This window comes from Moschus berezovskii, chromosome 2 (assembly GCF_049115385.1).
Source record: "Moschus berezovskii isolate FMDL1 chromosome 2, NW_MosBer_1.0, whole genome shotgun sequence".
NCBI classification, from domain to species: Eukaryota; Metazoa; Chordata; class Mammalia; order Artiodactyla; family Moschidae; genus Moschus; species Moschus berezovskii.
In genome coordinates, this window is record NC_142461.1 from 116,485,756 (window position 1) to 116,503,775 (window position 18,020).

General features: G+C 36.4%; 1 protein-coding gene across 3 annotated transcripts in view; it reads right to left on the reverse strand.

Annotated features, from left to right (window-relative positions):
- OLA1 (Obg like ATPase 1) overlaps positions 1-18,020 on the reverse strand; it is a 174,081-nt gene that overhangs the window by 42,088 nt on the left and 113,973 nt on the right. For all 3 annotated transcript variants that reach the window (XM_088830148.1, XM_088830154.1, XM_088830152.1), the window contains 2 exons: positions 9,361-9,441; positions 8,962-9,059 (listed from right to left, as the gene is read on the reverse strand). In XM_088830148.1, coding sequence (XP_088686274.1) covers positions 8,962-9,059; positions 9,361-9,441 — 179 coding nt within the window. The remainder of the gene's footprint in view (positions 1-8,961; positions 9,060-9,360; positions 9,442-18,020) is intronic.

An 18,020-nucleotide genomic window follows, 5' to 3' on the forward strand; every position in this document is an offset into this window, starting at 1 on the left:
TCCCAGTTTACAGACAGAGGTGTACTCAGAGTTCTTATGTCAGTTATTTTGAAACATATTTTTTAGCAGAATTTTAATATTGATAATAAAAATGGTCAGATACCAAAATATGTCTTACCCAAACTGCACTATTTTTACTACATGGTGGATTAAGTAGGCTTTTGAGGGCATTTTGTAATCAAATGTTTTTGATGGGGAAATGCTTTCTAGGGCAATTTAGAATAAGGAAGTGTAATATTTTGAGTAATGTAATAGGTTGTATATTGTCACCCTGCTTATTTAACTTATATGCAGAGTAAATCATGAGGAACGCTGGGCTGGAAGAAGCACAAGCTGGAATCAAGATTGCTGGGAGAAATATCAATAACCTCAGATATGCAGATGACACCACCCTTATGGCAGAAAGTGAAGAGGAACTCAAAAGTCTCTTGATGAAAGTGAAAGAGGAGAGTGAAAAGGTTGGCTTGAAGCTCAACATTCAGAAAACAAAGATCATGGCATCTGGTCCCATCACTTCATTGGAAATAGATGGGGAAACAGTGGAAACAGTGTCAGGCTTTATTTTTGGGGGCTCCAAAATCACTGCGGATGCTGAGTGCAGTCATGAAATTAAAAGACGCTTACTCCTTGGAAGGAAAGTTATGACTAACCTAGATAGTATATTAAAAAGCTGAGACATTACTTTGCCAGCAAAGGTCCGTCTAGTCAAGGCTATGGTTTTTCCCGTGGTCATGTATGGATGTGAGAGTTGGACTGTGAAGAAGGCTGATCGCTAAAGAATGGATGCTTTTGAACTGTGGTGCTGGAGAAGACTCTTGAGAGTCCCTTGGACTGCAAGGAGATCCAACCAGTCCATTCTAAAGGAGATCAATCCTGGGTGTTCATTGGAATGACTGATGCTGAAACTGAAACTCCAATACTTTGGCCACCTCATGTGATGAGTTGACTCACTGGAAAAGACTCTGATGCTGGGAAAGGTTGGGGGTGGAAGGAGACGGGTATGACAGAGAATGAGATGGCTGGATGGCATCACCGACTCGATGGACATGAGTTTGAGTGAACTCCGGGAGTTGGTGATGGACAGGGAGGCCTGGCGTGCTGTGATTCATGGGGTCGCAAAGAGTCGGACATGACTGAGTGACTGAACTGAACTGTACTGAACCAGCTTCAAATATAGACATGCCAATTCTACAAGCAAGTTTTATTTCCACTTTGTTCTCATTTTAGCCAGAGCAATAGCTGCCCACTATGAGAAAGACAAGAGCATGGTAAGATCCAAAAAAGACTTATTTTCAAGGGGTAGAGGTATGGAAGTGGGAATGAGAGGAGAGAAAAAGGCCGGGTCTTATCATCAATTCAGTCCAGAAGAGTTGCCCATGAATTGTGTACCGGGGTCGCGGAGAGTCGGACACGACTGAGCGACTGAACTGAACTGAACCTCAGGAATGCTCTGGATTGTCCCACAGTTAGAAAAAAAATCCTACCATGACAAACCTACATGTGAGAGTTGAGAAGAAATCTGCATGGGCATCTCTTCTTTTGAATGACAATAAAATCCTCTAAACTGCAAATGAGGAAGTCACAGGGCCTAACCTGAGATGAGGGCGGAACCCTGAGAAGATGGTGGTGATAAGGGTTTTACTGCTGCCCATACTGCACAGTAGAGACAGTTCTCAGTTTGTTTTGGATGACAACTGTCTCAAAGCGTACATTTTTTCCATTATCTACATAATGGAAAGAAAAAACAAGACAATGTATCCCCCAAAGACACACGTAGAAGACTTAACAAGTCCCTTTTCTATTACTGTATTCTTTTTGAGTTATGTTAATTAAATTTGGGAAATACTGTTTATACAGAACACATTTTATGTGAACATTCTAATGAACTGTCTTCCAATACATAAAAGGCTATCAATTGCCTGAGGTCAAAGAACCAGTTAGCATCAAATAAGGACCACAACACTAGCACTTCAAATTCTAAAGTAGTTATACTCTCAGTACACCAACCTTCCTGATAACATACTACCTAATTTATAAATAGAATTTATGCTCTAAGTTTCTTAGAACTTACTTTCCTTGTAGAACCAATGTTATCAACGGTATCCAGCATTTTGGTCTAGCCTTCAGAAGTCTACTGAACTTACAATATAGTTAGACTATACCAGGATCTCCAAATGTAGATCTAGTGACTGGGGAACACAGGAGAGACCACAGAAGAGAAGGGACAGAAAACTATACTCCTCTCCTATCTTGCATGAGCACGGGATACTAGGCCAAACAGTGAAACTGCCCCAAATGGCCTCTTTCCTTTTCTACAGCCTTCTCCCAGGAAACAATGTTATTGAGGTCACTTACACTGCAGTGAGACTCCGCTCCTCAGTCTTCACAAAGCCCTGCCCTCTTATCACCATCAGTCCTAAGATTTTGGGGCTTCAACATTCTCCTCTACCTTCACCAACTACTATTCAAAACTCCCATTTAATAAGTGTAGTTCATCTCAACTCATAGTTTTAGAAACAAAATCTGACTCACCCATCCTTAATCTATGGGGACACAGATATTTAAGAATCACAACAGAACCTGCGGTATTCACCAAAGTGCATCAGGCAGAGAGGCAGAGAAACGTCCTGTGTACATGAGAGTCACTTGTGATCTGAGGGACACTGTGTGGCTGGACGCCAAAGTCTGCCTTTTATTTCCTAGTTTATACATATATATATGTGTGTGTGCGTGTATGGAGATTATATGTTTTAATTTCATAAGAGAATCCTAGAGAACACTTGTTTTTTTAAAAGAGCTTTAGTCTCTGAAAGCTGGAAGAAAATTTGTAAAACTTCTCCCTATTGTTAATATATACAATGAAATTCTTCAGCTACTTTAAAAAAGATGAAAGTCCTGACACATTTGATAAAGCATATTGCTCATAAATCAGTAGGTCAACGGATGGTGCTAATGAAAATAAAAACTGACTCTCCCAAAAGTATCTCTTTCTCGAAATTCAGTGAACAATCTTGCAAAGAGAAATTATTGTGTATAAACTCTACTGGGCAAAAAGGAAAATAGGCCAGGGGCAATTCCAACCATGCCTAATATGGTGGGTCAATAGCATTATATCCATATAAAAAGATGTGCTTTCTTCTATAATTACCTTTTTCAAATATGGCATCAGACGTGCGATTTTGTTTCATTATGACTATGTGCTTTCAGTTCAGTTCAGTTCAGTTCTGTCTCTCAGTCATGTCTGACTCTTTGCAACCCCATGAATCACAGCACGCCAGGCCTCCCTGTCCATCACCAACTCCCGGAGCTCACTCAAACTCATGTCCACAGAGTCGGTGATGCCATCCAGCCATCTCATTCTCTGCCGTCCCCGTCTCCTCCCGCCCCCAATCCCTCCCATCATCAGAGTCTTTTCCAGTGAGTCAACTCGTCGCATGAAGTGGCCAAAGTATTGGAGTTTCAGCTTTAGCATCAGTCCTTCCAATGAATACAGGTAATAATATCTCTTGATAGGACTATGAAACTTCTGAACAAGTAACCCAAAACAATTTAATGAAAACCAGGAAAGTTCATAAGTATTATTACATACACATACATTTAAAAATTCCAAAGGGCATTTCAAATAAAAGCACTCCTGAATGGCTAAAGGTCTTTTCCCTCCTACTTCTTTCAGCCTTTCAATTTTGTAATAAAAAGATTGTCTTGCTTTAGTATATTCTTTTCAACTCTCAAGAGTTTGATCAGAGAAATTAAGAAACAGTCAACTCCACAAAATCCATTCACTAGAAATTATCTGAAATACTAATTCATAGCACATATGATACTTTCAAAGCTTTATCATAACATAAATTAAAAAATAACTAATTGATAATTATTCAGTAGCAAAAACAAGAAAATATAAAACAAAAAGAGGTCATAAGAAAATATTTTCTTTTTAGATTCATTTAAAACTTACTTCAGTAAAATCAAGACTATTTTTGTATAGGATTTAACAATTCAATCAATCCCATACTGAAAAAAAGAATAGCTCAGTTTAGGCTTCCAGAATACCCTTGACCTCTCTTATCACCCTTTTCTATCTGGCAATGAAGAAAAGAAGCAGCAGTCCTCATAAAGCAATCTCTAGTAAAAATTACAAATTATAGCTTTCCAAATTTAATTCAGCTAAAAAACTCACATGTTAAATAGAAATTATAATCCCAAAGAAACACTATATGGATATTTCAGGGCTTTTACTTTGCCAGACTAGTGGATGATAAAGTGAAACATTTAAAAAAATCTTATACTTGTGAATCTTGCTTTAGATACTAGGGTATATTCCTGAAAACTTTACACGAATCGAACCTAATTTTATATCTATTTGAGAAGCTTCCTGAACTAAAACGAATAATTTATTTAAGAATAATTAATCATTCCCATTTTGTTTCAAGTAAATCAAATGTACAACAATGATTTTTTTCAAAGCAGTATACCTATGTTAAATTTCTAGCTTCAGTGAATAATCTTGTCAGAAATTGAAGACTTCTTATAGGAGTTTTACAGAATACATCACAGCATTCCTGAAAGTCCAAGAAAATGTTGTGTGAAGAAGGTTATATTAACATTCTAGAAATATAATTTGGAAGTGGAGTTTTGCTCATATAAAGTGTATAGCCTGAAAATAATGGAAATCAGTGAACAAATCTTCCTATAGTGGTGAATACTGCTCCTGTTGATAAGACATAATGGAAATGTACATAATATGTATTGTGGAGAACAATGTTCAAGGATGAGTTAGGTAGAACAATTTCTGTCAGACCTCCTACTGTAAATCGGAAAACAAAACCTAAGGCTCACAGTACAGCAGATGATCATTCAGTATTACCTCCATGGAGAGTTGGCAAACAACTAAATACCTGTAGGAACAGCAATAATTACAGTAGCTGTGTAAAGTATGCTCATGTGTCAACATCCATACTTTTTGTGAATATATGATGAGCTTATACAAGAAGGCCTATGAAACCAGTAGATACTATAGCTCAAACTATTCCTATATATCTGAAAGGCATTTTTTCCTGAATAGCATGTAATATACATGAATATAGTTTTGTTTTATATTATATATACATGAAAAAAAAGAAACCCTGGGCTTCCCCAGTGGCTCAGATGGTAAAGAATCTACCTGTAATGCGGGAGACCTGGGTTTGATCCCTGGGTTGGCAAGATCCCTTGAAGGAGGGCATGGCAACCCACCCCAGTACTGTTGCCTGGAGAATACTCATGGACAGAGGAGCCTGGCAGGCTATAGTCCAAGGGGTTGCAAAGAGTTGGACATGACTGAGTGACTAAGCACACATGAAAAATTATATGCAAAAATGTTCATACTTCCCCTTTGTAAATAACTGCTGAGATGTAATACCTGTGATTCTTACATATAGTTCAAAAAATCAAGAAAATATTGGGCTTATTCCATGATTCTCCCCTTGGCCAGGTACACACTGTATAGTATTGCCAAACTATGTTTAGTTGTTAGGTACAAAATTATGTGGAAAACAAATAAAAACAGAAAAGCTGGGATAAGAAAGACTGAATCATAGAAAAATAAAAATTAATAAAACATCTTTCTATTCAAAATTCGTTTAGTGAAAGACTTTGCAAGTCCTGTCTACCTAACAAATAAATTTCAACACTCAGATTAATTGACTTATGTAATATTAGAGAATAATGTTCAGTGACCACAAGCCCACCAGGGCATATGCAAATACATGTTTATAAATATACATAGGCACACAAGAAGTCTGAATGTCTTAAGTTTTAGTTATACTTTCCAGTTGAATATAAATATGTAGTATAATAAACAATAAAATAAAACTATCCTTTATTAACAGTTTTAAGAAGGATAGGGACAAGAGAACACAAAAATGAAACAGAAAGCCACGTAGATGCACAAAATTAGTTTGTTCTGCAGATTTCATAATTAGATAGCATATACTAACAGAGCAACAAATGTGCAAAGACTGAAATTTACTCCCCCTAATTAAGCAACTGTTTGGCAGGACTAATGTCCTATACCTGCTTGACAACATGACTTAGCAGGCAATCTCAAATGAAAATTAATACTGTATGTAATAAATCTTAGTTATAAGTAACTGATCATGTTTAATATACGAAATCCTCAAGTGTTAAAAAAATCACTGACATCTGCCAAAGACAATAATGACAACAACATAAGAACAATGGCTGCACAGTTTCATTCATTCAAAGAATAACAATATATAATAATAATAAAGGTTTCTGTGGATTTCCCTTACAACATCTTGCTTACTGTCATCTGATCACAACTCACCTGTAACTAACCTAGCTGCCATGTTAGCTTTTCTTCAGGGGCTAGGTCTTAATCATAAATGAATGAAATGACTAATTCAACATTGATAAAACCAGTGATGTTTGGGGCCATTCTGGTGTTTACACCTTTCAAAAAGGTCAATACACCTACTCAGTAGCACAAAAGACTTATATTTCAAAATGTCTACTTCTTTTCTAGGATTGAAAAATAACATGTTAACATTTAAATTTAAAGTGAATTTCAGTAATTAAAACATTCATTACTTCTGTAATGGTGACCCACTAAAATATAGTTTTAGTCTTCCTCTTATGGCCAGAATCACACTCTTCCTCCTCTTCCCTGACCATTTAAAATAGTTTCCCAGATCTAAAAGACCCACGAAAATATTTATTACTGCTTCCTGCATTAGTTTTAATTTGCTACATTACATTACTTAATAATCTTAAAAAAAACCCTTTTCTTCTGCTAAGGGAGCAACTAATGCAAATGGAGCTGAGATATAAACATTACCAAAGAACAAGATACTAACACAAATTTAAAGGATTTAGCATTAAAATATATTTTAACTATTGACATCTGCTTGCAATGTTATAAGTGATGAAAACCTAGTGTTCATATCCTTAATAAAAATTTATGCTGCACTTTAATACAAAGGATGTGCTGCATAAACAGAGGATTTAAAGCTGTAGCAGAGTGGCTGAATGAAAGGAAAATGGCAATCTTTCTGGCTCCAGTAGATGCCATTCCCTATCACACAATGTTTCCCACTCATAAATACATGACAAATACTTCCTCAATCATTTTTTACGAGCAGGGATGCACAGGGGGTAGTCAATGGCTAGCTTGAGGGAAAATAGGAACAGCAGGCGGCAGAAACTGTACAGAAAATGGCTATGTGGTAAATTCTCTTCTGGAACATCACTCAGTTACCCAGTCTTTGATCTTTCAGCTACAATTACACTAACTTCCACAAGATCTGACCCCCCACCCCCCTGCAACCTCCACTAAACATATATACTCCCCCAAACCAGATCATTAGTTACACATAAAATCCAAAATTTGGTTTTATAAATAGGATCATCCATACCTCTACACTTTTATAAATTAAAATTTGCTCTTTAGACAAGAGTTTTCTTTCAATTGGCTATAACCATATCATCATCACAACTGGTCTCACAAAAAACATGGGGTGTCTGGCGACAGCTAAATCACAGACTGGCGTCTCCCAAGCAGTCTGTCTACCATTAGGGTCTGGGAAATGGTATTTACTATACAATTAGAGCCAGGGAGTTCTACCTGTAATCATCCAAATACAGGTGTGAGAAGCCCCTTTGGGCAAGGAAACTGACTCATCCCTTTTCATGTAAACTTTGATGTAGGTATTGTTTCACCGAGCCTCAGGAAACCTTACCATTCGTACTACAAAGAGATTTATTAACTGAAGTCAATATTTTAAAATTCCTTCCCAAAGGTAACAATTTTTAACGTATCAATCATGAAATTTGTAAGAATTTTATATATGAAATAAGACAGAACTATTTATTTTAAAGTTAATTATCTATTGGAGGATATTGACCAGTCAGAACTAAATTTTCATGTCAGGTTTATGCTTTCTAGAACATTACCAATAAAGAGGCCAAATTCAGTTTCCTATCAGGAACACAAACTGTCTTACAGTAATATCAAGAGGGCATTTTTAGTTGCAGTAATTTCACAGAATTTATTCTAATGATTTATTGGAGTTAACCATCTGACATTAATTATTGTTTTGGCTTCCAGTCTATGAATGTTTATTTTTCAGTTTAAAGCTTCTCACTCTTTGATATCATATGGAAATGAGAATTTTTAATGGAAAATTGAAACCATGTGCATCTAAGTACTTAATGAAGTACAGGGAAAAAAACGACAATATATTTTAGGAGAATTCAGATATTTCGCTTTGGATAGCTTTGGCTTGTAGGCTTAACAGCATAAAATACTGAGACTCCAGTGAGTACTATGCCAAATGTGTACATGCCCTTATATTACATGAACATATGATTTTTTGAAGCTACAAGTGAACAAAAAGGAAAACTTGTACATCTTGGTTACATGTCAAAAATGACAATCAATACATGAGTGCATCGTTTTTACGTTTGTATGTTTTAAACAAATACCTGATCTTTCCCTCTACCATACAGTACTTTTAATTAAAAAAAAAGTTTTTAAAGCATTCAATCTGGATTTTAAAACTTATGTCCAGCTACGATCCCAAGCAGGTATTTTAAAGTCATATAAAATATCAACAAAGTTAAAATACCCTAGATTAAAAAGTTTATTGCTCTAACTACATTTATTCTCATTTTGCAAAGGAAAAAACATCAATGTCTATTCAATTTAAGTTTGATAATTAAATAAGTATAATTCAATACTGCCTAAAGTAATTCCTTTTTTCCCCCCTTAAGTTCTCTCAGTGTAAATCATTCGGAGACTCATCTCAAAATGTTAACAATAGGCAAAGCTTTCCCATCCATTTTAAAGTTTTTAATAATAAGGAGAAATGTATTAAAAATAACATAGCAGTAAGTACCTATGTGTGTGTTTGTATGTGTATAGATATGATACGTGAGGGTATATCTGGAGAGAAAAAAACTTACCATTTGTTTTTCTTTCTAATGTAGTCTTTTTCAGAAAGATTAACCAAGTAGACCATTGGTTTTGAAGTCAGAAATAAATGTTTATTCAATACTTCAATCTAAAGTGGGAGACAGAAAAAGAATCCTTTTCAAAAGTTGAGTAAATAAAGTCATTGAAGAACTGGAAAAAAATTCTATTTAAACAAGTAGCCATTTTTATAGATTTTGTTTCTTAAAAGATTAGTTGTCATGAAATATCAGGAGTAGAGGAAAAGGAAAAAAAACAAGTTTGGGAATAAGAAATCATTGAGAGAAATAAAGTTTTACTAGGCATAAAAATAAGTGAAAAATAATGACAACTTTAACTTGTTCTTTAAGAAATCAAAGGTAATAATAGATGGCATCATATTTATAACTTACCTCTTTGTCATTCCAATCATGATAGAATCGAACAGGTTTCTTTTGATCTATAACCCAGGATTTGACTTTGCACATTATGTCCTATATACAATTGGAAAAAAAGTAAATACAAGATGAATACTAAGCATTTAGATACTAAATATTAAAATTAAAAGTTTTCAAACCCTCAAAATAAAAACAAAGTCAACTTTTTTTATGAAGAGAGAACTGAATCACACAGATAATCATTTTCAATATCTCATTAAAAAACCAAATAGCAATGAAACATTAATGTGGCATTAACATTTTAACATGTGAAATGTAGAATACTAGCAAAGTCAGTAATAATCTTAAAAATTTCAAGACAATTAAAACACACCAAAGTCTACAAGAGTTAATACTATTTCAATACTATTGAGTGATGTTAATTGCAAAATAAACATGCTATTAATTAGGAAATGGGGGGATACTAGAGAAACACTGAATTATAATTTTTCCTTAAAAAGAAAAACAAAATAGATGAAATCAAGCCTATTATTGATGATCTAGCCTCCAAAATATTAAATCAGCTGACCAAAACCCTTTTTATTCTGAATTAATTTTTTGCCAACACCTTCTCCCTGCCCACTTCTCCTGTCCCTGGCTCCAAATCCCCACCCTCCCACAACCTGCCAAAGCCTCCATTACACAATGGCAAGAGCCCTGCACTGGTGACCTCCAACCAGCTGCATTCACTTTCAGAACATCTCTCTCTGCTGGAAATCTAAAGGCCTTTTAGTTAGCAAGCTAGTGTGCATTCAGAAGGAGTAACTGCAGGAAGAGCCCAATGTGCTTTGTTTCTCTGGCCTTTCTTCACAGAAAGATTAATCATCTGTGAAATGGAAACGGCAAACAGCAAGTGACACAAACTGAACCCTTCAAGCCTTTCCTCATCAGTTTTGTGGTTGTGAATCTAAAAGCTGCGTGTGGCAAGGTTCTCCTTACAGCCAGGTGTTAATAAAAGGCTCTTGGGTCTGAAAGGTCAAACTTAGCTCTTCCAGAAGAAGTACATTTGAGAGTCATCTGTTTTTTGTTGTTGTTGTTAAAGGTAACTTATGAGTATGTTTTAAATATGCATTTCTCAAATTTTATTGTAATATATAATTATTAGTAATAGAATTCTTAGATTTTCATTGATGTATATTACTTTATCATAAATCAATGAGTCTTCTATAAATATCTACTTATTAAATTACCTCAATATTTAGTATACCTTCCTTCCAAATCTTGCTGTTACCAACAGGAAAAATAAGGAAAAAGCTCTATATCTTTAGATCCTGATTTGAAACCCTCCAGGAAAAAGACTTCCCACAGACTTTAACAAGAAAGGGGCAAGCTAAAAACTTTTAATGAAATCTAACATGTTCTGCTTAAGAATAATCACTTTTACTCTTCTATAACTGAATTTCACTCATAAATGTTTAAAAGTGGCTAATGTAACACCATTTCCTACAAGGAGAAGATCAAAGTGCTATATTACAAATGCATTATGATTAAAAAAGCCCTGTGCAGCCTTGCTATTAACTGTTCTTTAAACCCTAAAAGGCTTCCCATAGATCTCACTTGGCACTGCATATACAACCTTTGACAAGTAATGTAGACCATTTTTATTCATTGCCTAAAATTGTAGGCAATTATGTGCGTCACACTGGCCACCTGCAAATTCTGAATGCCTGCTCCAGTTGTCAGTGCAAAAAACTAATGTCGGAGGGGATTAATCTAGGGGGAAGAGAGTCCTCTTTAATGGCTCCAGCAGGTGAAATGGCCCAGCTGGTTACTATGATGAGTGGCCAGAACAGCTTATGTACAGACACGCAACAAGATTATACAAAAGAAGGAGAAAACAGTGGTACCATCTTATATTTGGCTCTATTAGTTTTTTTTTTTCAATTAAAAAAAGGAGAAGAAAACAGACAAAGGAAAGTCAAACCAAAAATAAGGAAGGAAATTAAATCTTAATCATATAAAAAGTGTAAAATACTTTCGTAACCATAAATATTTTTACGAATCCAAAGGGTCTCAATAAATGCTGATCACTAGTGAAGGAATTTCAGAATTTCACTTTCAATTAAAATTAACTAGACCATGACTTCAGACATAGAGATCTTATCACAAAATCTTTTTGGCACTAGTTTTTTTTCCTCCTTCTCACTAACATACTGTATTACAAATAAGGAGCATTCAGTTTAGATAAGGAAAATTAACTCATAATTTAAGTTCTAAAGCAGTATATTCACTAAAGCCATGTTCAAGTCTTCTTAGAAAAATTTATAGATTATAATCAAGTTTTTAAACAGTTGAATGTAAAAATACTTTAAGATTTAAAATATTTATTTTAAACTCAACACTCCCTTAAATATCCCCACAAAAGATTTAACAGCCAAGAAAGGACATCTTAGATTACTAAGATGTCAGTTTTACTTAAGACAAATAAAAAATAGATTGCTCTCAGATGAGATTATTTTATGTAAATGATCATTACATGATATAGTACCAAACTACATAGTTATTACAGTAAAAATTAATTTTTAGTTTTAGCAAAATTAAAGATGTTATGTTCCTTATCTGACAAACTTCTGATCAAATGAAAGAAAACATTTGACTTATGTGCATAAAATATTTAATGGATTGACTGAATTTTTTCTCATGCTTGAATATATACACACATATATTAATAATTATGTTTAGAACAATATTCCTTTAATTGAATGCAGTTAACTGAACAAGTAATCTATAAGAATACATACTTAACCTACTTTTAACAAATTGGACCACAATAAAAACATAAAATAAAAAAACAAATGCTTGATGAATCAGAAGTTACTTTAGAACTTTGTATTTCTTTAGTTAACATCGTTACACAGAAATACAGATGTAGAAAGAGGGCAGTTCTGATAACCTTAACAAATTCCTCATTTTCAAAATAAATTCTGTACATGATGAAGATTATGCAAAAATTCCTGGTCATTTGAATTTTTTTGGTTATATGGCAAAAACATGAGTATACTAACTTGAGGTAACCATTTAATGCTTAAATGTGGGAATAAATCCTAGATCCACCACTCACCAGTCTATAACCTATTACTTCATTGATAAATTGCAGATAAAGATGCTATCTACCTTCTGGGGTTTGCTGTAAAGTTCAAAATGCATATAAGGTGTTTAGTATAGGTCTTGGCAGAGTAAGTTCTCAAGAAATATGAGTTCTCATTGCTATTACAATTATTGAAAAATACTAATGATCTACAAAATGGCAATATAGTCTCTTGGGTACTCCTTTAAAGCACACATCTTCTCCAACTGGAATAATTGCTCATTAGTCCTTTTCTTAAATTTCTGATGATTACCAGTAATACTGGCTTTCTTAGTGAAATTTCAATTCAGGCTTCTAGTCTCAACATTCTGTAAGGACTAGCTTTTGCTGAATTACGCTTTAACTACAAAAAAAAATATATCCAAGTTCACCTTGAACACTTTGCTCTGCTGCCCTGACTCTTCTTATTAACAATAGCCCCATATTTACACTTCAGAAATGCTCTATGTTCTTGGTGTCGTTTATTACTGTCATTGTTAATAGCAGTTGTAATATATTTAGATTCAGGATGTGTGACTTGCCTAAATGCTGATTGCCAGTAAGGGGCAGAACTGAGATTCAGATTCAGGTCTAAGTGACTCAAAAATTCACTTTCTGTCCAACCACCCTGGCTTGTTCGTCTTCCTTGCAAGTGGAAGTGTTAGTCACTCAGTCGTGTCCGACTCTTGTGACCCCATGTATTGCAGCCCTCCAGGCTCCTCTTGACAGTCACTAACCAAGTCCCCGGAGAAGGCAATGGCAAGCCACTCCAGTACTCTTGCCTAGAAAATCCCACGGACGGAGGAGCCTGGTAGGCTGCAGTCCATGGGGTCGCTACGAGTCAGATATAACTGAGCGACTTCACTTTCACTTTCACACATTGGAGAAGGAAATGGCAACCCACTCCAGTGTTCTTGCCTGGAGAATCCCAGGGAAGGGGGAGCCTGGTGGGCTTCCGTCTATGGGGTCACACAGAGTCGGACACGACTGAAGTGACTTAGCAGCAGCAGCAGCAGGCTCCTCTGTCCATGGAATTCTCTGTAATTACTCCTTGGTTAGCCTAGGCATATCAAATGCTGTTATTCAGTGTCCTCATCCTCATTCCACTGTCATCAGGAAAATTCAATATTCTTACTAGTTGGTGACAATATCTGACTGTCAATCCATGTACCACAAAAATAGTATTTTCTTTGCAGACACGACCATAACCGATGGACAGAGGAGCCTGGCAGGCTATAGTCCATGGGGCTGCAAAGAGTCGGACACGACTTAGCAACTGAACACCATAACCAGGTTATGTTACATAACCCATAACTAGATTTTTCTGACTACTTCACTTCTCTATGTTGTATTCTTTAGTTCCCAAAGCAGAAATTATTAGTTAGTGATCCATAAATGGATTTCAGGAGTTTCCTAATATCCTGAAATTGTATTAAATTTCTGTTTATGTATCTTTGAAGGATAACGGCACACATCTTCCAAATGCTTTTAAAAAGGATTCACAATCCAAAAATCCAAGAACCATGGTTATGAGTGACTCCATGGCAATATTCCAAGGCCCCAACAACAGTCAATTAAGTATATGTTCTAGGTTCATGGACTCCCAGATTTGCAGTCCGAGACACTGACCTAAAACTTACTTCAGCCAGACTCTGCACTCAAAATTCATCTATTCTTATCAAAACCATCCTGATTAAAATTCTAGCCACTATAAAGTTTATCTAACACAATTACAGTTAAAATCAGTTGGAGAACATTACAAATCAAATATATCATTATTCTAGAAAATGAACTGCTTGAGAGTTAAGTTTTGGGCTTCCCTGGTGGTTCAGATGGTAAAGAATCCACCTGTAATGTGGGAGACCTGGGTTCGATCCCTGGGCTGTGAATATCCCCTGGAGAAGGGCATGGCAACCCACTCCAGTTTTCTTGCCTGGAGAATCCCAAGGACAGACGAGCCTGGCAGGCTACAGTCCATGGGGTTGCAATGAGTTGGAATGACTGAGCAACTAAGCACAGCACAGAGAAAAATAAGTATTAAAAGCTAGTTTTACTATATATTTAAATAAATCATAAAGCTACAATAATTAGAACAGTTTGATACTAGCACAAAAAGAGAGGTAAAGATTAAAAACAACCTAAAATACATTAATTGGAGATTTATTAACAAATTATGGGACATTTATAGAACAGTTTTCATACAAGGAAAAAGGTTCAAAATACACTACTAAGTTAAAAAAACAGCAGATTCAGAACAAAGGAAAGAAGTTAAGAATATGGATATTGTTGTCAAACAGATTTGGGTGCAAGTCTTGGCTCTGCCACTTTCTAGCGGTGCAACTTTGGGATAGCTACTGAATCTGAATCTGTTTGTTTCTGTAAAATTGGAATAGCAATGCCAATTCAACCTACAATGACTGTGAGGATTAAATGAGAAAATGAATGTAAAGGTCAGGTGTGCCCATGGGCCTCTGATGTGTGAATACCCCATCTGTCTACCCAGCCTCCATGACCTGTCGGACTGCAGATCCTCACAAAGCGTGTGTGTGTGTATGTGTGTGAGAGAGAGCTCCTGAGGTGGGGGAAGGTCTGGACCTCATGGAGTAGAACTGACTCAGGGCAGAGAAAGGGGCCTGAGGTCAGCACAGCTGGGAGAACCCCAAGTTACAGGCACACAGTAAACATTCCATAGATATTAAGTATTATTATTTATGGCAAAATGACATAATGTGATTCCATTTGTGGTTCTGAAACTATATACAATACATATAAATAAATGTACTCATAAAATGAAACTGGATAGATGTCTTATCAAATTGGTAGCAAAAGAAATCAGGAAGATTGGATTCCAGAGAGATTTTCCTTTTCTGCCTTCTTTTAAAAAACTATAATGATATTTTACTTATTTTTAACCAATAAATGCTATCTTTAAAATTGGGGGAAAAAATAAAGGTATGTTTGCAGGGTGAGGGGGAAGGGGGGACTTGATCTATCCTCTGCTCACCCTCTGTAATCCTCAAATTTGATGGCTAACTAGATAGCTTTGGCAGTTTATCAAGGTGACTCACTCTTACTCTGCAGTAATTACAGCTTCCAAGCCTGGTACTCCTCTCTAGCCAAATCCACTACCCTAAAACCTGAGGCTAATAACCAGATGAGCTGACCTATGCTGGTTGGGTGGCTTTAACACACAGAGCCAACAATGCACTTAGACCAAAAGCATGGGGGGCAAGGCCTCCAGCTCAAAGCAGTCTGGTTAGAAGTCCACAAACTCAGGTTCCTCCTGCTCCAACCAAGCATTCCCTTTAAACATCCCAAACTGAGCAAAGTCCAATATACACTTTCATCATGAAATAGAATGCTATCGTATTCTAAGTTGAAATTCAGCATCTGCTGGAATCACAGTAATCCAAGTCTATGCCCCAACCAGTAACACTGAAGAAGCCAAATTTGAACGGTTCTATGAAGACCTAAAAGACCTTCTAGAACTAACACCCCAAAAAGATGTCCTTTTCATTATAGGGGACTGGAATGCAAAAGTAGGAAGTCAAGAAACACCTGGAGTAACAGGCAAATTTGGCCTTGGAGTACAGAATGAAGCAGGGCAAAGGCTAATAGAGTTCTGCCAAGAGAACGCACTGGTCATAGCAAACACCCTCTTCCAACAACACAAGAGAAGACTCTACATATGGACATCACCAGATGGTCAACACCAAAATCAGACTGATTATATTCTCTGTAGCCAAAGATGGAGAAGCTCCATACAGTCAGCAAAACCAAGACCGGGAGCTGACTGTGGCTCAGATTATGAACTACTTATTGCCAAATTCAGACTTAAGCTGAAGAAAGTGGGGAAAACCACCAGACCATTCAGGTATGACCTAAATCTAAATCCCTTATGACTATACAGTAGAAGTGAGAAATAGATTTAAGGGACTAGATCTGATAGACAGAGTGCCTGATGAACTACGGATGGAGGTTCATGACATTATACAGGAGACAGTGATCAAAACTATCCCCAAGAAAAAGAAATGCAAAAAAGCAAAATGACTATCTGAGGAGGCCTTACAAATAGCTGTGAAAAGAAGAGAAGCGAAAAGCAAAGGAGAAAAGGAAAGATATTCCCATTTGAATGCAGATTTCCAAAGAATAGCAAGGAGAGATAAGAAAATCTTCCTCAGCGATCAATGCAAAGAAACAGAGGAAAACAATAGAATAGGAAAGACTAGAGATCTCTTCAAGAAAATTAGAGATACCATGCAAAGATGGGCGCAATAAAGGACAGAAATGGTATGGACCTAACAGAAGCAGAAAATATTAAGAAGAGGTGGCAAGAATACACAGAACTGTACAAAAAAGATCTTCACGACCCAGATAATCACGATGGTGTGATCACTCACACTCACCTAGAGCCAGACATCCTGGAATATGAAGTCAAGTGGGCCTTAGGAAAAATCACTACAAACAAAGCTAGTGGAGGTGATGGAATTCCAGTTGAGCTATTTCAAATCCTGAAAGATGATGCTGTGAAAGTGCTTCACTCAATTTGTCAGCAAATTTGGAAAACCCAGCAGTGGCCACAGGACTGGATAAGGTCAGTTTTCATTCCAATCCCAAAAAAAGGCAATGCCAAAGAATGACCAAGCTACCGCACAATTGCACTCATCTCACACGCTAGCAAAGTAATGCTCAAAATTCTCCAAGCCAGGCTTCAGTAATATGTGAACCGTGAACTTTCAGATGTTCAAGAAGGTTTTAGAAAAGGCAAAGGAACCAGAGATCAAATTGCCAACATCCACTGGATCATCAAAAAAGCAAGAGAGTTCCAGAAAACCACCTATTTCTGCCTTACTGACTATGCCAAAGCCTTTGACTGTGTGTATCACAATAAACTGTGGAAAATTCTGAAGGAGATGGGAATACCAGACCACAATGACCTGCCTCTTGAGAAATCTGTAGGCAGGTCAGGAAGCAAAAGTTAGACCTGGACGTGGAACAACAGACTGGTTCCAAATAGGAAAAGGAGTACGTCAAGGCTGTATATTGTCACCCTGCTTATTTAACTTATATGCAGAGTACCTCATGAGAAACGCTGGGCTGGAAGAAGCACAAGCTGGAATCAAGACTGCCGGGAGAAATATCAATAACCCCAGATATGCAGATGACACTACCCTTATGGCAGAAAGTGAAGAAGAACTAAAGAGCCTCTTGATGAAAGTGAAAGAGGAGAGTGAAAAAGTTGGCTTAAAGCTCAACATTCAGAAAACTAAGATCATGGCAGCGGGTCCCATCACTTCAAGGCAAATAGATGGCAAAACAGTGGAAATAGTGGCTGACTTTATTTTTCTGGGTTCCAAAATCACTGCAGATGGTGACTGAAGCCATGAAATTAAAAGACACTTGCTCCTTGGAAGGAAAGTTAGACCAACCTAGACAGCATATTAAAAAGCAGAGACACTACAGTATACTAACGCATATATATGGAATTTAGAAAGATGGTAACCTGAACCCTGTATACGAGACTGCAAAAGAGACATAGGCATATAGAACAGTCTTTGGGACTCTGTGG